Raw genomic sequence first — 13,765 nt, 5'->3', positions numbered from 1 at the left:
CCTGCCTGTTGTTTAGTCTTTTTCTCGTGTTACAAAACAATACTCTATGAAATGTAACACCAGTGTTGACAGTGAGTGAATGAACAGGCTCCTAAATACTTTTCATGGTCTTTTCTGACCCTCCCCACATGGCAAAGCAGCAAATAACAGTCAAGCCTTCATTAAAAATGAAAAACCTACAGACTGAAATTGCATCATTGTTTAGTTTATTTTCATAATTCTTTATCTTGTTGCTTTAGGTGAAAATATCAAATGTGTCAAAGACCTTTGCATATTTTAAGGTATAGTTCACCCCAAATTGAAAATGACACTACTGAAAGGATCAGCCTAAGCTGGTTGGTGGGTTTTAGCTGGTCTCTCAACCTTGTGTAGTAGGCTGGTTTTAGAGGGGTTTTGGCCAAACTGGTCTTAGCTGGAAAACCAGACGACCCTCCAGCTTAAACAGGCTGGAAGAGCAGCTTGACCAACTTTGCCAGGCTGGAGGACCTGCTTAAAGCAGCTATTTCTATCTCAGCAAAAACCAAACCAAGTTTCCAGCCTGATCAAGCTAGTTTAAGCTGTTGGGTCAGCTAAGACCAACTAAAAGTTTTCAAAACCCCTCTTAAACCAGCCAACCAGCTTACAATGGTTTTAGCTAGTTGTTTCAGTAAGGTAGACTATATTTTAGACCATCTTAGGTGTAAGGTGGACTTAGGTATATCTTCTTTCAGCCAAATAGTGTTATATCACATGACTACAAGATCAATATTGTGTTTATACATCAGGTATGATAGCACAGGTGTGTAAATAAATCAAAAACAACAACGGAGTGTGTTTAAAAGCCTTGTTTGTGCGGAACTACTTCTTTCTGCCACAAATTCGAAGCTGGGCCCTATGCTCCGCTTTCTCAGCAATAATATAGCTGATTTGGTATTGTGCACCTGCTGCATATATACACACCTGGCGGGGCGGCACCAGCATTATGCAAATACCTGCATGCCAAGTTCATTGGCGTTTTGTTAGTTTCTCGAAGTAGATAGCACCCTGCGGAGTGGTTCCCAATTCGTAGGTTCCTTTAGGGAATGAGGGTTACATATGTAACCAAGACGTTGCTACTAATAAACCCATATTATACACAAATTCACAGATTACAGGTGAATGTAGTCTAAGAGATGCATTGCATTTTGTGCAATTGTCCCCCCTCTCTACTCCCGCAGAAGCACGCACTCCCACTGTACTTTGACCGATCCAAGCCCAGGCATGCTTTCGTCATTAGGATGCTACTGTTTTGAAGAAAACAGGAAGTAAAGCACTCTCTTAACACTGGAACGCATCGTAATGTTAGGTCTGTTTTTTTCTAAGTCGTTTGGTTCCGCTCTCCTCGGAACTCGGTCGTGAAGCAGTCTTATATGGAGAAGCCCGAGCTGTGTCATAGCTGCTGCTGCTGCCATATTCCCCAGGAGCTTCTGAAATTGTTTCAGCGGGACCACGCTCTTGCTCTTGAATGTATTCAGGCAAGGCTGGGAAGCTGTTTCCATGCCCCCAGATACCATGTGAGAGGGACTAAAGGGGGTCGCACACCGGACGCACAGCTCAGCGTCTCGCAGTGCCGCACAGCGTTGCTGTTCTAAAAAAAATTGAACACATCGTTTTCTATGAGTATATGCACACCGGCGCCGACAGGTTGCGCCTGTCTGCGACGCCCAGCTTTGACTCAGGAAGTTGCTCAAATCCCTGTCGCACCACAGAGCGCCATTCACATCATATTTGTCCCAAATCATTAACGATTAACATTGGCTCCTAACGTATATTTTGCAGTTTGAAGTAGACGCTATCTGATTAAGATCGCGCTATTTAACGTTCACTTCCAGTTTACGATACGTCCGCGGCGCAAAGCTGCGCTTCCGGTGTACGACGCCCACTTAAGGGCACAACTGGAGTACCCGCGGTGAGCGGAGGTGAACGTTTTGGCAACATCGACAACAGTGTAAGGTAACACTCACCTGAGTCCGCTGAGGGGAGGCTGACCAGGTGAGACTTTTTGAGGCTCTAAAGCTGATCAAAGCACTCGCTGGCGATGGAGGAATGGGAGAACGATGGGTTATGAGCCTGTTTGTAGCTCCGCGACACCTGACCACCAAGGTGGACATAACATGACCAACAACCCGGGCGGTGACCTTGGTTGCACGAAGCGCCAGGTCGGTAGCCGCACAGAGTTTGGTGAATGCCGCTCAATCGTGACCTCCCTCATGGAGATCCCTCAGAGCCTTGGCCTGGTGGACCTGCTGCAATGCCAAGGCATGCAAGGCTGAAGCTGCCTCCCCACAAGCTGGTAAGCTGCTCCGGTTAGACCAGAAGACAGCTTACAGCCCAGTGAGGTTTTCAGCCCCGCTCCGATGTTACGGTGGACATTGTCTTTGGTGGAGGCCTGGCAGAGATTGAGGACACTGTAGAACACAGGCTGCTCGTCTCTATCGGAATGTCCGCTGGCAATGGACCAGGGTGCTGAGGGTCGCTGGACGAACCAGCGGACTGGTTCAGCACCGTTATACGGAGATCATCCTTGGCAAGCTTCGCCACTGCGCCCTTAGCAGTGCTTGGCTTGGAAGGAGGGTGCAGTTCCCGGAGAAATTACACCCGTCTCCGCAGATCCACCATAGTCATGCCCTCGCAGTTGGAGCACGATCTATCACGAAACGCTGCCTCATCAGTTTAACTTTATTTTAGTGTGATATTACCTAAATAAATGAATGACCTCAAAATATGAACATTAATTGTGCCCACTGACCTGTATTAATATATTTTCAGAACAAATAGGCTCTACTGAATTTGCCATGTGGTTGATGTCCTTAGGACAAAATTATTTTGACCCTGGGACAACATTTCAATCAACCAATCAAATTTCAGAAATAAGTTTACAGTTTGTTTCAAGTTTAATCTTGTAACCAGGATTATTTGCTTCTAGACCAATGCTTTTCACTTATCATTTCCCTCTGATTTTAGGGTATAGTTATGGTTAGGGTTGGGGTGGGTTTAGGTTGTATTGTACAAAAATGTTGTCTCTTACTTGGCAAAATCAGGTCGAGCATGCCAGTTCAGATGTTTTAGTTAAGTTCTTCAGCATATTCAATCAAATACATGTAAACAAGCCAAAACTATACTAATATCACTCACAGTGCAGTGCAAAACTACCTGCGATCCTTACCTAAAATGCCAGAAAGTAATTCATCTTTTATGAATTGTTAAATAATTGTTATCTGGGACTTCATGAGCTTCACTACCAGTTTATGAAAAATATAGCTTAAATGTGTGATTGTTGAGATGGTAGTTTCATATGAAGCGAGTGGAGGCTTGGACCTGGAAATGGTACTCCTTTCATCACGACTTAACAAGCAGGTAGTATCCAAATACATTACATATAGGCAGTTTTTATTGTATGGTGACATTAATGTTAAGATTAATTAAGCCTGTGTCTTTGCTTCAAAACCAATTGCAAGTTAAGTTAAATTGATGAACACAATCAACTGAAAAGCGCAGCATTTGTTTATTTTGTCCAAGTCTTGTAACCCAGACTTGTGATATACATCACTTGCTGGACTGACAATGCTTTTTATCTTTAAACTGTTTTGTGGATTGTTTAAATAATAACTTTAGGCCAAAGATCACAAAATACAATCTGAATCTGTACAGTTACAAGAGCACAACATTTTCAGTAATCTGTAGAAACTAAATGTAGAAAAATACACTGTTCGCTGTATGCAATATTACATTGTGTGTGGAAACATGTGACCCCACCTGTGAAATAGACGCAGGTTAAAGTCTCATAATCTAATGATGAGATGAGGAGCATAAAAGTTTCAGAAATTTCAATCTTTAACATGACCTTACTCAGTCAATATTAAATATATCAAGGTTATATTTTCACAGACTGTACTTTTTATTACATTAAAATATTAAATCACAAAAATGGGTTTTCACAGATGCTGAAAATGCATTGCAGGATTACAGTTTTACAGTTTTTGTTAATGTGTAATTTGTACATTTTGTTTTATAAAAAATTATTAAGGAATAAGGAAACAACTGTAAGATAATCTGTTCAATTTGTTTAAAAGCCAAAGTGCTGTACAATGAAATCAAATTAAAATTAAATTAAACATTGAAGACACAGATATCAGAGGAGTTAGGTTCAAATATTCGCAGTGTTACAATAAGATAAAGCGTTTTTCTAAACCATGGATAGAAAAGTCCGTATATGATGGGGTTTAGAGTTGAATTCAAGTAACCAAGCCAGAGAAATATTTCAAAGAGAGCAGGTGGAGTAGAAAAGTGAATGTAGGGATCAATAAAAAAATTAACAAAAAATGGCAGCCAGCAAATAATAAAAGCTCCCACGACCACACCGAGAGTTTTTGCTGCTTTACTTTCAGATCGTCGTGAGCTCTTAAACCTGCTCTCGTGTTCCTGCTGGTGTGATTCACTGATTTCTTTTAAATGCTTTTGTGCAACAATAAAAATCCTCACATACAGTCCGATCATGACAGAACAGGGTAAGAAAAAAGTTATTAATGTGTCTAAAGCTGTCCACAAAACATTGAAATAAAGACTACATCCTCCCATACAGTATACAGATGCAAGAAATGTATCCAGTCCTTCTACATTAGCTTTTGAATACAGTAGACCGTAGGAATAAAAAGCAATTACACTCCAGCTGAACACCACCATGACCCATGCAACAGGTACGGTCACTCGTCTATGGTAGTGCAGTGGATGACACACAGCTTGATATCTGTCTATAGCAATACAAACAAGATGAAGAATAGACACAGATGTGAGAAACAGGTCAAAACAGGAGTGAAGCAGACAGACAGAATCTCCGTAGTACCAGCAGCCGTTCACAGAGCGAATGACACTCAACGGCATCACCATCACTCCAAGCTGCAGATCTGCCAGAGCCAGAGACATCACCAGTATGTTGGTGGGTGTTTGGAGCTGTTTGAAGTGAGCGATGGAGATGATGACCACCAAATTTCCTAGAATGGTGACAACCATCGCTGACACCAGTATAAAATACAACACGGTCTGTCTGATTACACTGTCTGTGCCTTTAACACAAGAGTTATTCACTGAAGGATAACAAAACTGTGAGGAGTCATATTCTTGCAGGGATAAATCCATCCAGCTTGTTGTGTTGTCTTTTTCTCTGCTGTTAAATCAAGAGTCTATGAAATCTAACAACAGTGTTAACTGTGAATGAATGAACAGGCTCTTAAATACTTTGCATTGTCTTTTCTGACCCTCCCCACATGGCAAAGCAGCAAATAGCAGTCAAGCCCTCATTAAAAATTAAAAACATGCAGACTGAAATCGCATCATTGTTTAGATTATTTTAATAATGCTTTATCTTGACGCTTTAGGTGAAAACATCAAATGTGCCAAACATCTTTGCATATTTTAATGGACAGTTCACCCCAAAATGAAAATTACTCTATTGACAAGAACAGCCTAAGCTGGTTTTAGCTGGTCTCCCAATCTGGTGTAGTAGGCTGGTTTTAGAGTGGTTTTGGCCACTGGTCAAGCTGGTCTTAGTTGGTCAGGCTGGACGACCAGCTTAAGGGCCAGATTTACTAACAGCTTGCGCCAGGGCAAACCATAATTTTGGCGTTAAATAACGACGGTCAGGATTTACTAAAGACGTGCAGTGGATTAGCGCTGAAAAGGTGTGGTTTAGTTATTTTTGCGACTGATCTTATTGCATATGCATTTGCAGGAGTTTTCTCTTTCAGACCCAAAATTTATGGAAGGAGATTTATTTAAATGATTTGTCACCGGGTGACTTAGGGCGGAACCGAAAATGGAGAGGAGAGGTTCCGCCCGGACAGATTTTTTTTAATGCACCGGTTTACTTCCTGGCTCTCCATAGCAACAAACGAGCCAAATTCGCTACAGGTGCAACGAATTAGAGAAACGAAGTGTGATTGGAGGTTGCGGGAAGATGAAGCATTTAAATAGCTCTGTGGGAACACAAAGAAAACAACGATGGACACGAGAGGCGATTGACACGGGGGAGCTCCTTTGCCAAAGGCATAACAAAGACACGCACCTTTTGAAGAGCCCGAAGGCTCTGTTGATCCGGGGATCGCTGAAGCGAGCGGAAAGAGGACAGAGCCACAGGAGGCGAAAGGAAGGTGAGCCGTGGATCTTATAAAAGGAGCACCCCGAAGGGTTCGTTGTTGGTGTGTATTGAAGTGCTGAGTTGTGCTCGCCTGATATGCTGATCGATCGCTATACTTGTCTCTCTCTCGTCTTGTGTATGGATGTATGTTGATGGAGATATGGAAAACCTTGTAGGTTGAAGAACGAACGAACGCCGACACCTGGAGAAGAGAAACAAAGGAAGAGGACACGTATTGCTGTGAGTAAACACCCGTGGGAAAAGTGTGTTTTTGGCAACTGAAAACCGCCCTGCCAGTGCATCTGAAGTGTTTACGACGTGGATTAACGTAAGGAAGCGTGGGACGAGGAAGTACGGCAGCCGTGAGTAACCAAAATCATTTGTTATTGGAACCAATTGTATATGTCTGACTTGTAAATCTTTCGAGTGCCTCCAAGAGAGGGAGTGCGGCCCTACCCCTGAGTCAGTGTGGTGGGTGAGCCGAAGGATCCTTTTATGAAGCAGCTACAGTGACGAAACGAACACTAGGCCGTGTTATCATCGCCGTATTCCGCCCAGAGCAAAGTGGAGGAAGACGGGCGTCCTATTTGTGTGCACTGAGCGTGGTGGGTGAGTCTTTGGATGTAGAAATTTTCACTTTGAAGTGGTGCCGTGTAATGCTGTGTATTGCAGTGAAATTGCTGTGTCTTGTCGGACGTATCCCCGCCTCCACTCACTCGTCAAGGGAAGACGAAGAGGCAAGCGGTCCTAGAGCAAACTTGTAAACAATTATGCTGTGAGTGTGCTTCGGTTTTGAATAACAGAGTGGCATCCTGGAGTGATTTCGCAGCCGGATGCTGGGCGGACTTTATTGAGTGGCGGTGAAGAACTGTAGAGTTGGCGGTGTGTGAGTATTACCAATAATATTGCTACCTTACCTGTGTAATTTCATCATCGCAGAGCTAGAGGCGAAGGAGATCCGCCGCCCCAAGGTCTCTACAAAAGGGCGCCCCTGTCCAGTGTTCGATCGCCCAACGGGTGCCGAGGAAAAGGGCAGCGCTCGACCCGGTGTGACAGTGTGACGTTCTCGCCCCTCTGTAGACCAACGAGCTCGCCGAGAGGGTTTGTCCCCGGCGTCACATGGGAACTAGTGTCCAGCTGACACACTGTGGACGCCAGCTGTCGTAAGTCCGCCACCCTGTAAAGTGTATACTAACCTGCCAAGTCTGTCGACCAACAGAGACGAAGAGTGTGCCGTGTATATCGACCTGAGAGGAGCCATTTGAGATCGATTCACTGTGTCCTTGTGTCCCAGCTGCCATCTGTGGAGAGAGAGAAAACAAGCGTGAGCGCTAAGGAAACGAACTGTGAAGGAACTTACACTTACCAAGAGCTGTAGCCAGCGAAGAGGTAAGAGCTATCCCGTCAGATTTAGCGTGTCCTCTGTGTCCCAGCCACTGCCTGTGGAGAGAGATGGAAAGGAGAGTGAGACGACGACAAAGGGTGTGCGAGTTCAAGCGGTGGAGTGCCGCGAGAGCAATACAGGTACGCAGACAGGAAACCAATACCAACACTCATTGTATTTTCGTTCTGCCTCCAGGAAGGAAGAGGAGGGCGCCACGGGCAGAAGGAACCAGAGGCGGGAGCCTGTTCCTCAACGTAGTCACGGAATTTTGTGCTCATTTTTCCGTGGCATTCTCACGGATCTCCGCATTTTTCCGTGGCCCTGCTACGGACTGTCTTTTTCCGTGGCATTCTCACGGATTGGTTACTCAACTGTTTTGTCCTATTTTCTTACCATTTTCGCTTCGGTTTAGGGTTAGATTTACATGAAATGACATCCCTACCCAAACCCAACTCTAACCCCAACGCCAGGCAACAATTGTTTAAAGTTTAAAGAAAAAATAGTATAAACCAATATTTAAAGTGACATACTAATGCAAACACCAAATCTAACCCTAAACCGAAGCAAAAATGGTTTGAAAATAGGAAAAAGCAGTTGAGTAATCAATCCGTGAGAATGCCACGGAAAAAGACAGTCCGTAGCAGGGCCACGGAAAAATGCAGAGATCCGTGAGAATGCCACGGAAAAATGAGCACAAAATTCCGTGACTATCCCACGGAACTTTGTGAGATCATGTTGAATCAGCTGTTGCACCTGTGTTATTTAATTTGAATTTTTTTTAGTAAATAACCTGCAGATATTACCACTGCCATCGGCTCTTTTTTAGAATTTGGCAAATCTGGTCCTAAACCAGCAGTTTCCATCTTAGACCAGCTAAGACCAAGCCAAGCTTCCAGCCAGGTCAAGCTAAGGCCAGCTTAAAGTGTCCAAAACCCCTCTAAAACCAGCCTGCTGCCCCACCTTGCCAGCCAAAACTAACAATGGAAAATTATCTGGTCGTTTCAGTAGGGTGGCCCAAATTTTAGTTGGCCTAAAACTATCCTACGTGTACATGACTCATTCAGCCAAATACAGTCATATCACTACGTCATATGACTACGAGATCGATATTGCGTTTATACAACAAGTACGATGGCACAAGTTTTTTAGATAAATTAAAAACAACAACAGAGTGTCTTTAATAGCCTTGTTTGTGCGGAACTACTTCCTTCTTCCATGGATTCGAAGCCCAGGCTGACAGGTAACCCTTTCAGCTGTTTGTTTTGAATATAAGGGCACGCTCACATGATCTCAACCAAACCGTGCCTGAGGGTGTTTGGCACGTAAAGCCTAGTGTGATCGCTCTGTACCATGCCCGGGTGTGCTTTACTTTGCAGAGGTGGGCTTGTGCGTTGTTTACTTGGGGTCATGTGCGGAATGCGCAGTGTGATCGCAAATTGCGCCAGAGCAACGTTCAAAAGAAGAGACGTCAATTGTGTGACCACTCACCATGACACATCAGGATGTTTGAATGACCATAAGAGCCCTATTAAGGCCAGAGTATAGTATCGTTTTTTCCGGGTGTATGTGAACATACGAGCCTTGCAAAGTTTAGTTTATTTGACTCGTACATGTACACAGACATTCAACGCATGGACATTGCAACAAAATGCAATGCGTCTCCTGGACTACATTCTACTATAGGCACATGCGCGACCTACGAGTACAATGTACACAGGGTTTCAAAAATCCGTACAGTACGCGTACTCTTCTAATGATGAAAATTGCGTCAAGCACACTGTACACGGACCCTTGCATACACGTTATATTATATTATCAGTGGTGAATAAAGACCTTAAAAAATTAACTGTATTTCTCTACATACACAGCTGTTCCCCTTACATAGAAGTTGGCATTTCTGCACCCGAGTCTGTACACAAAATGTCCGCCGCACCTCACCACTTCACAAGATGGCTGCCACACCCAACAGTTGATGTCAAGTCTACTGGATACCCAGATGATGTCTGTACGGGTGGCTAGGATTCCAAGTAAAGTTTTGTCCAGTTTAATGGTTCCTATGGCAACGGAGGTATGTTCTTTGAATTCTGTGTTTTGAATTATGTGCTTATATGGCCCTATGGTGTGCATGGTCTACTTTCTGCTCTTCTGTTTCCTGTGATGTTTCTCAAGCCCCTGAAACTGAATAATCCGAGTCATCTGATACACCTCCTGTCATGGCTAAAAGGTCAGAACCTGCACCTCATGCATGTTCTGTCACTAGTGAATTAAATGGTAAATGGTAAATGGACTGCATTTATATAGCGCTTTCATAGACCAATGGCCATCCAAAGCGCTTTACATATTGCCTCACATTCACCCATTCACGCACACATTCATACACCGACGGCGGTGTCAGCCATGCAAGGCGCCATCCAGCTCGTCGGGAGCAGCTGGGGTTAGGTGTCTTGCTCAAGGACACCTCGACACTTGGTCGGGTGGAGCCGGGGATTGAACCACCAACCTTCCGATTTGTAGACAACCTACATGAACCACTCGACCACTGCCGCCCCATTACCTGAATTGCCAGGCTTACCGGAATCGCCTGAATCGCCTGATTCACCTGAGTTGCCTGGTTCACCCGAGTCGCCTGGTTCACCCGAGTTGAGTGGTTTGCCTGGTTCACCAGAGTCACCTGGTTCACCCGAGTCACCTGGTTCGCCTGGTTCTCCTGGTGCACCCGAGTCGCCTGGTTCACCTAGTTCACCCGAGTTGCCTGGTTCGCCCGAGTCGCCTGCACTTCCTGTTTTGGTTAGAAAGTCTGAATCTGAGGCCCCTGAGCTTCTTGTCTCGACCAAGTCTGCTAAGCCTGTTTCCTGAATTTCCTGTCATGACCATGAGGCCTGTTTATAAGTCTTCTGAGTTTCTAGTTGAGGCCGAGATGGTTACCCCTGAGTTCCCTATATCCTGTAGGTCAGCTAATATGGTCACTCCCAAGCTCCATAAACTCTCTGCCTTTGCCAACATCACTCACATTGACTCTTTTCCCTATCTAAAATGTCCAACTCTGAACTCTCCGTCCTGTCCAAGATGGCCAATCCTGAACTCTCTGCCTTTTTCAAAATGGACAATTATAAACACTATGAACTCCCTGCCTGGCCCAAGATGGACATTAACAAACTCATTGAATTTACTGCATTTATATACCTGTTGTCTGCTAACCTGGCTATGCCAGGCTCACTCTCTGCTGTCTCTGTCTGCAGGTCTAGAGTACCACCAACGCCACCCTTGTTTCCAGTAGGGGTGTCAACAATAATTGATTTGGCGATGCATCGCAATGCGCGCATGCACGATTCAGCATTGATGCAGCAAAATGCCATAATCGATTATGTCACTGTTTATTTTCTGGCCTCGAGTGGACAATAAAGTTGTGAAGTTTCAAATACTTCCGGGGGCATAACAACAACAATCAAGATGGCTGAGGCAGAGAGAGATGACCGCGATTGACAGGTAAATAAAAACGCACCATTTTCCATGGAAAGCGGACATATGGGCACATTTCGGATTCTATGAAGTTAAAGGGAAACTAGACAAGACTTACGCTGTGTGTAAAATTCTCATCTCAGGTATATAATTGTCATTGTCTTAAAGCTGCTAAGCTTCTGTTTTGTTAAGAATAGTTGCACTTGACTTTAATACTTGACTGATGAAAAATTTGCCTTGTTGTGTACAGTAGAATTCTGATGCATCGCAATGCATCGTAGAATCGAATTGAATTGTTACCTGGTGAATCGTAATTGAAGCGAATTGTGAGAGCAGTGCCAATGCACACCCCTATTTTCCAGTGTCTCCAGTGGCCCCCTTAAGTATTTTTTTTGGGGGGTAGTACCCAGACGCATGGAGGAGGCAGAGGACACCAAGGACGTGGCCGAGGTGTGTAATCTTTCACATCTGCCCCATGAACATGGTCCACTCCTGCCTCATGATCCTGGTCCACTCGTGCCCCATGTTCCCACAGCTGCCCCATGACCCTGGCCCATGGCTGCCCCATGACCCTGGCCCACTGCTACCCCATGACCTTGGTCCATCCTGGCCCCACAACCCTAGTCCGTCCTGGCCTCATGACCCTTGTCCATCCTGGCCCCACAACCCAGGTCCGTCCTTGCCTCACGACCCAGTTCCGTCTTTGCCTCACAACCCAGTTCCGTCCTTGCCTCACAACCCAGGAACACCTGAGCTTCACGGTCGGGGACTGCCTCTGCCTTCTCTCCAAGTGCTGCCTCTACCTTAAGGTCTTGTTACAGAATCAAAATATGAACACTATTAATTGTGCCCACTGACCTGTATTAATGTATTTTCCAAGTGGTTGAACATTATGTTGACCCTTGGACAATATTTCAATCAACCAGTCAGATTTCAGAAATAAGTTTACAGTTTGTTTCAAGTTTAAGCTTATAACAAGGAGTATCTGCTTCTAGACCATTGCTTTTCACTTATCATTTCCCTCTGATTTTAGGGTTCAGTTATGGTTAGGGTGGGTTTAGGTTGTATTTACAAAAATGTTGTCCTTGGGACAACACAATATGTTGCCATGAGGACATCTCTCACTTGGCAAAATCAGGCTAGTTCAGATGTTTCAGTTCAATTCATCAGAACAAATTCAACCAAATACATGTAAACAGTAGCCTGACGTTGTCATACTCAATTCTAGTCAGAATTTGAGTCTGATACCGCTCCATTGAGCTATAATTATGAGGCGTGTCTCAACCGAAAAATGCCTCTGCACTCAATTGGATAGACCTACGACCAATCAGAGCAACGGAGTGTGTGACGTATGTTGAAATTACGTCTTTGCAGCCTGACCGAACTGCTAGTTATTTCGCTACAATGACACTAACATTGTGATTATACTGAGTTAGCGAATTTACATCAACACCTATTATGTTTACAACATTTAGTTTATATCACAACATGAAGTATTTACTAGGTCATAGAGTAAGACTATCTCTTACCATTTGTACGTTAGGTGAACTTCATCCACGACGATACCCATTACGTTGGCTTGAAAATTTTGGAGCATAGCATGTCCCTCCACTTATTCAGCAACCACGATTCCGGGCTTCCGAAAAGAAGCTGGCAACGACCGCTAATTATATCCATCTCGTCGTGCACGCTGAGTTGCATCGCCGTGATAACGTTAGCCATTTCAGTTGCGACCAACTTTTGCCGAATAGGAAGGACGGCAAAAACATCAACAAATGCCCTGCTCGCGTTTCTCTGTTCCTCTTTTAAAATCAATTCTCTGTCGATATCTTTTAGAACAGACTCAATGTCAGAATCCACACATCTGAACTCTACAGCGGCAGCCATTCAACACACGTGCTCTTTGGTGACGTGGTTCATTACGTTACTGTTGATTGTCTGTCCATCATCGTATAAAGCCCGCCCTGACAATTTGATTGGTTCGACCAGCATTTGTCCTAGCATAGTAGCTCCTCAACGCAGAAACCCCAGACCGATCTTCCCGTTTTCAAAATCTTGTGGGCGGGGCTAAGATCGGCTGGCACCCAGGCTATGTAAACAGGCCAAAACTATACTAATACCACTCACAGTGCAGTGCAAAACTACCTACGATCATTACCTAAAATCCCAGATGGACAGAATGTAGTTAAACTTTTATGAATTGTAAAAGGGACACTCCACTTTTTTTGACAATAGGCTCATTTTCCAGGTCTGGCGGTACCACTATTAGCATAGTTTAGTATAATCCATTGAATCTGATTAGACCATTAGCATCGCGCTAAAAAAAATAACCAAAGAGTTTTGATATTTTTCAAATTTAAAACTGGACTCTTCTGTAGTTACATCGTGTACTAAGATTAAAAGTTGTGATTTTCTAGGCCAATATGGCTAGGAACTATACTCTTATTTGGAGTAATAATCAAGGATTTTTCAAGGAATATTATGCAGCACCTGAAAATGTTCGCCTTGGTAACTTTCAATAGCAAGGGACTATTTTCGGGGACTGCGTAATATCATTACACAGTAACAGTTGCAAAGTCCTTGATTATTACACCAGAATGAGAGTATAGTTTATTTTTTTAAAAAGTAGACTGTCCCTTTAAAGTATTGTTATCTGGGACGTCATGAGCCTTGAGAATGTACTGTACACCCCAAGTTTATAAAAAATATAGCTTAAATGTGTGATTGTTGAGATGGTAGTTTCATATGAGACGAGTGAAGGCTTGGACCCG

General features: G+C 44.0%; 1 protein-coding gene across 1 annotated transcript; it reads right to left on the bottom strand.

Moving 5' to 3' along the window:
* Positions 1 to 3,982: 3,982 nt before the first annotated feature.
* LOC129429931 (trace amine-associated receptor 13c-like) lies at positions 3,983 to 5,192 on the bottom strand. The gene has a single exon (XM_055186933.2). It carries the CDS (start codon positions 5,152 to 5,154, stop codon positions 4,129 to 4,131), a length of 1,026 nt encoding a protein of 341 aa, XP_055042908.2. The 5' UTR covers positions 5,155 to 5,192; the 3' UTR covers positions 3,983 to 4,128.
* Positions 5,193 to 13,765: the final 8,573 nt, after the last annotated feature.

The sequence above is a fragment of the Misgurnus anguillicaudatus genome, chromosome 18 (genome assembly GCF_027580225.2).
Source record: "Misgurnus anguillicaudatus chromosome 18, ASM2758022v2, whole genome shotgun sequence".
Classification (NCBI taxonomy): Eukaryota; Metazoa; Chordata; class Actinopteri; order Cypriniformes; family Cobitidae; genus Misgurnus; species Misgurnus anguillicaudatus.
This window is presented reverse-complemented; position numbering and strand designations above follow the sequence as displayed.

What these genes read in the sequence shown, in the direction of transcription:
- LOC129429931 (XM_055186933.2), bottom strand. Translation starts at nt 5,154, where the DNA reads ATGGATTTATCCCTGCAAGAATATGACTCCTCACAGTTTTGTTATCCT.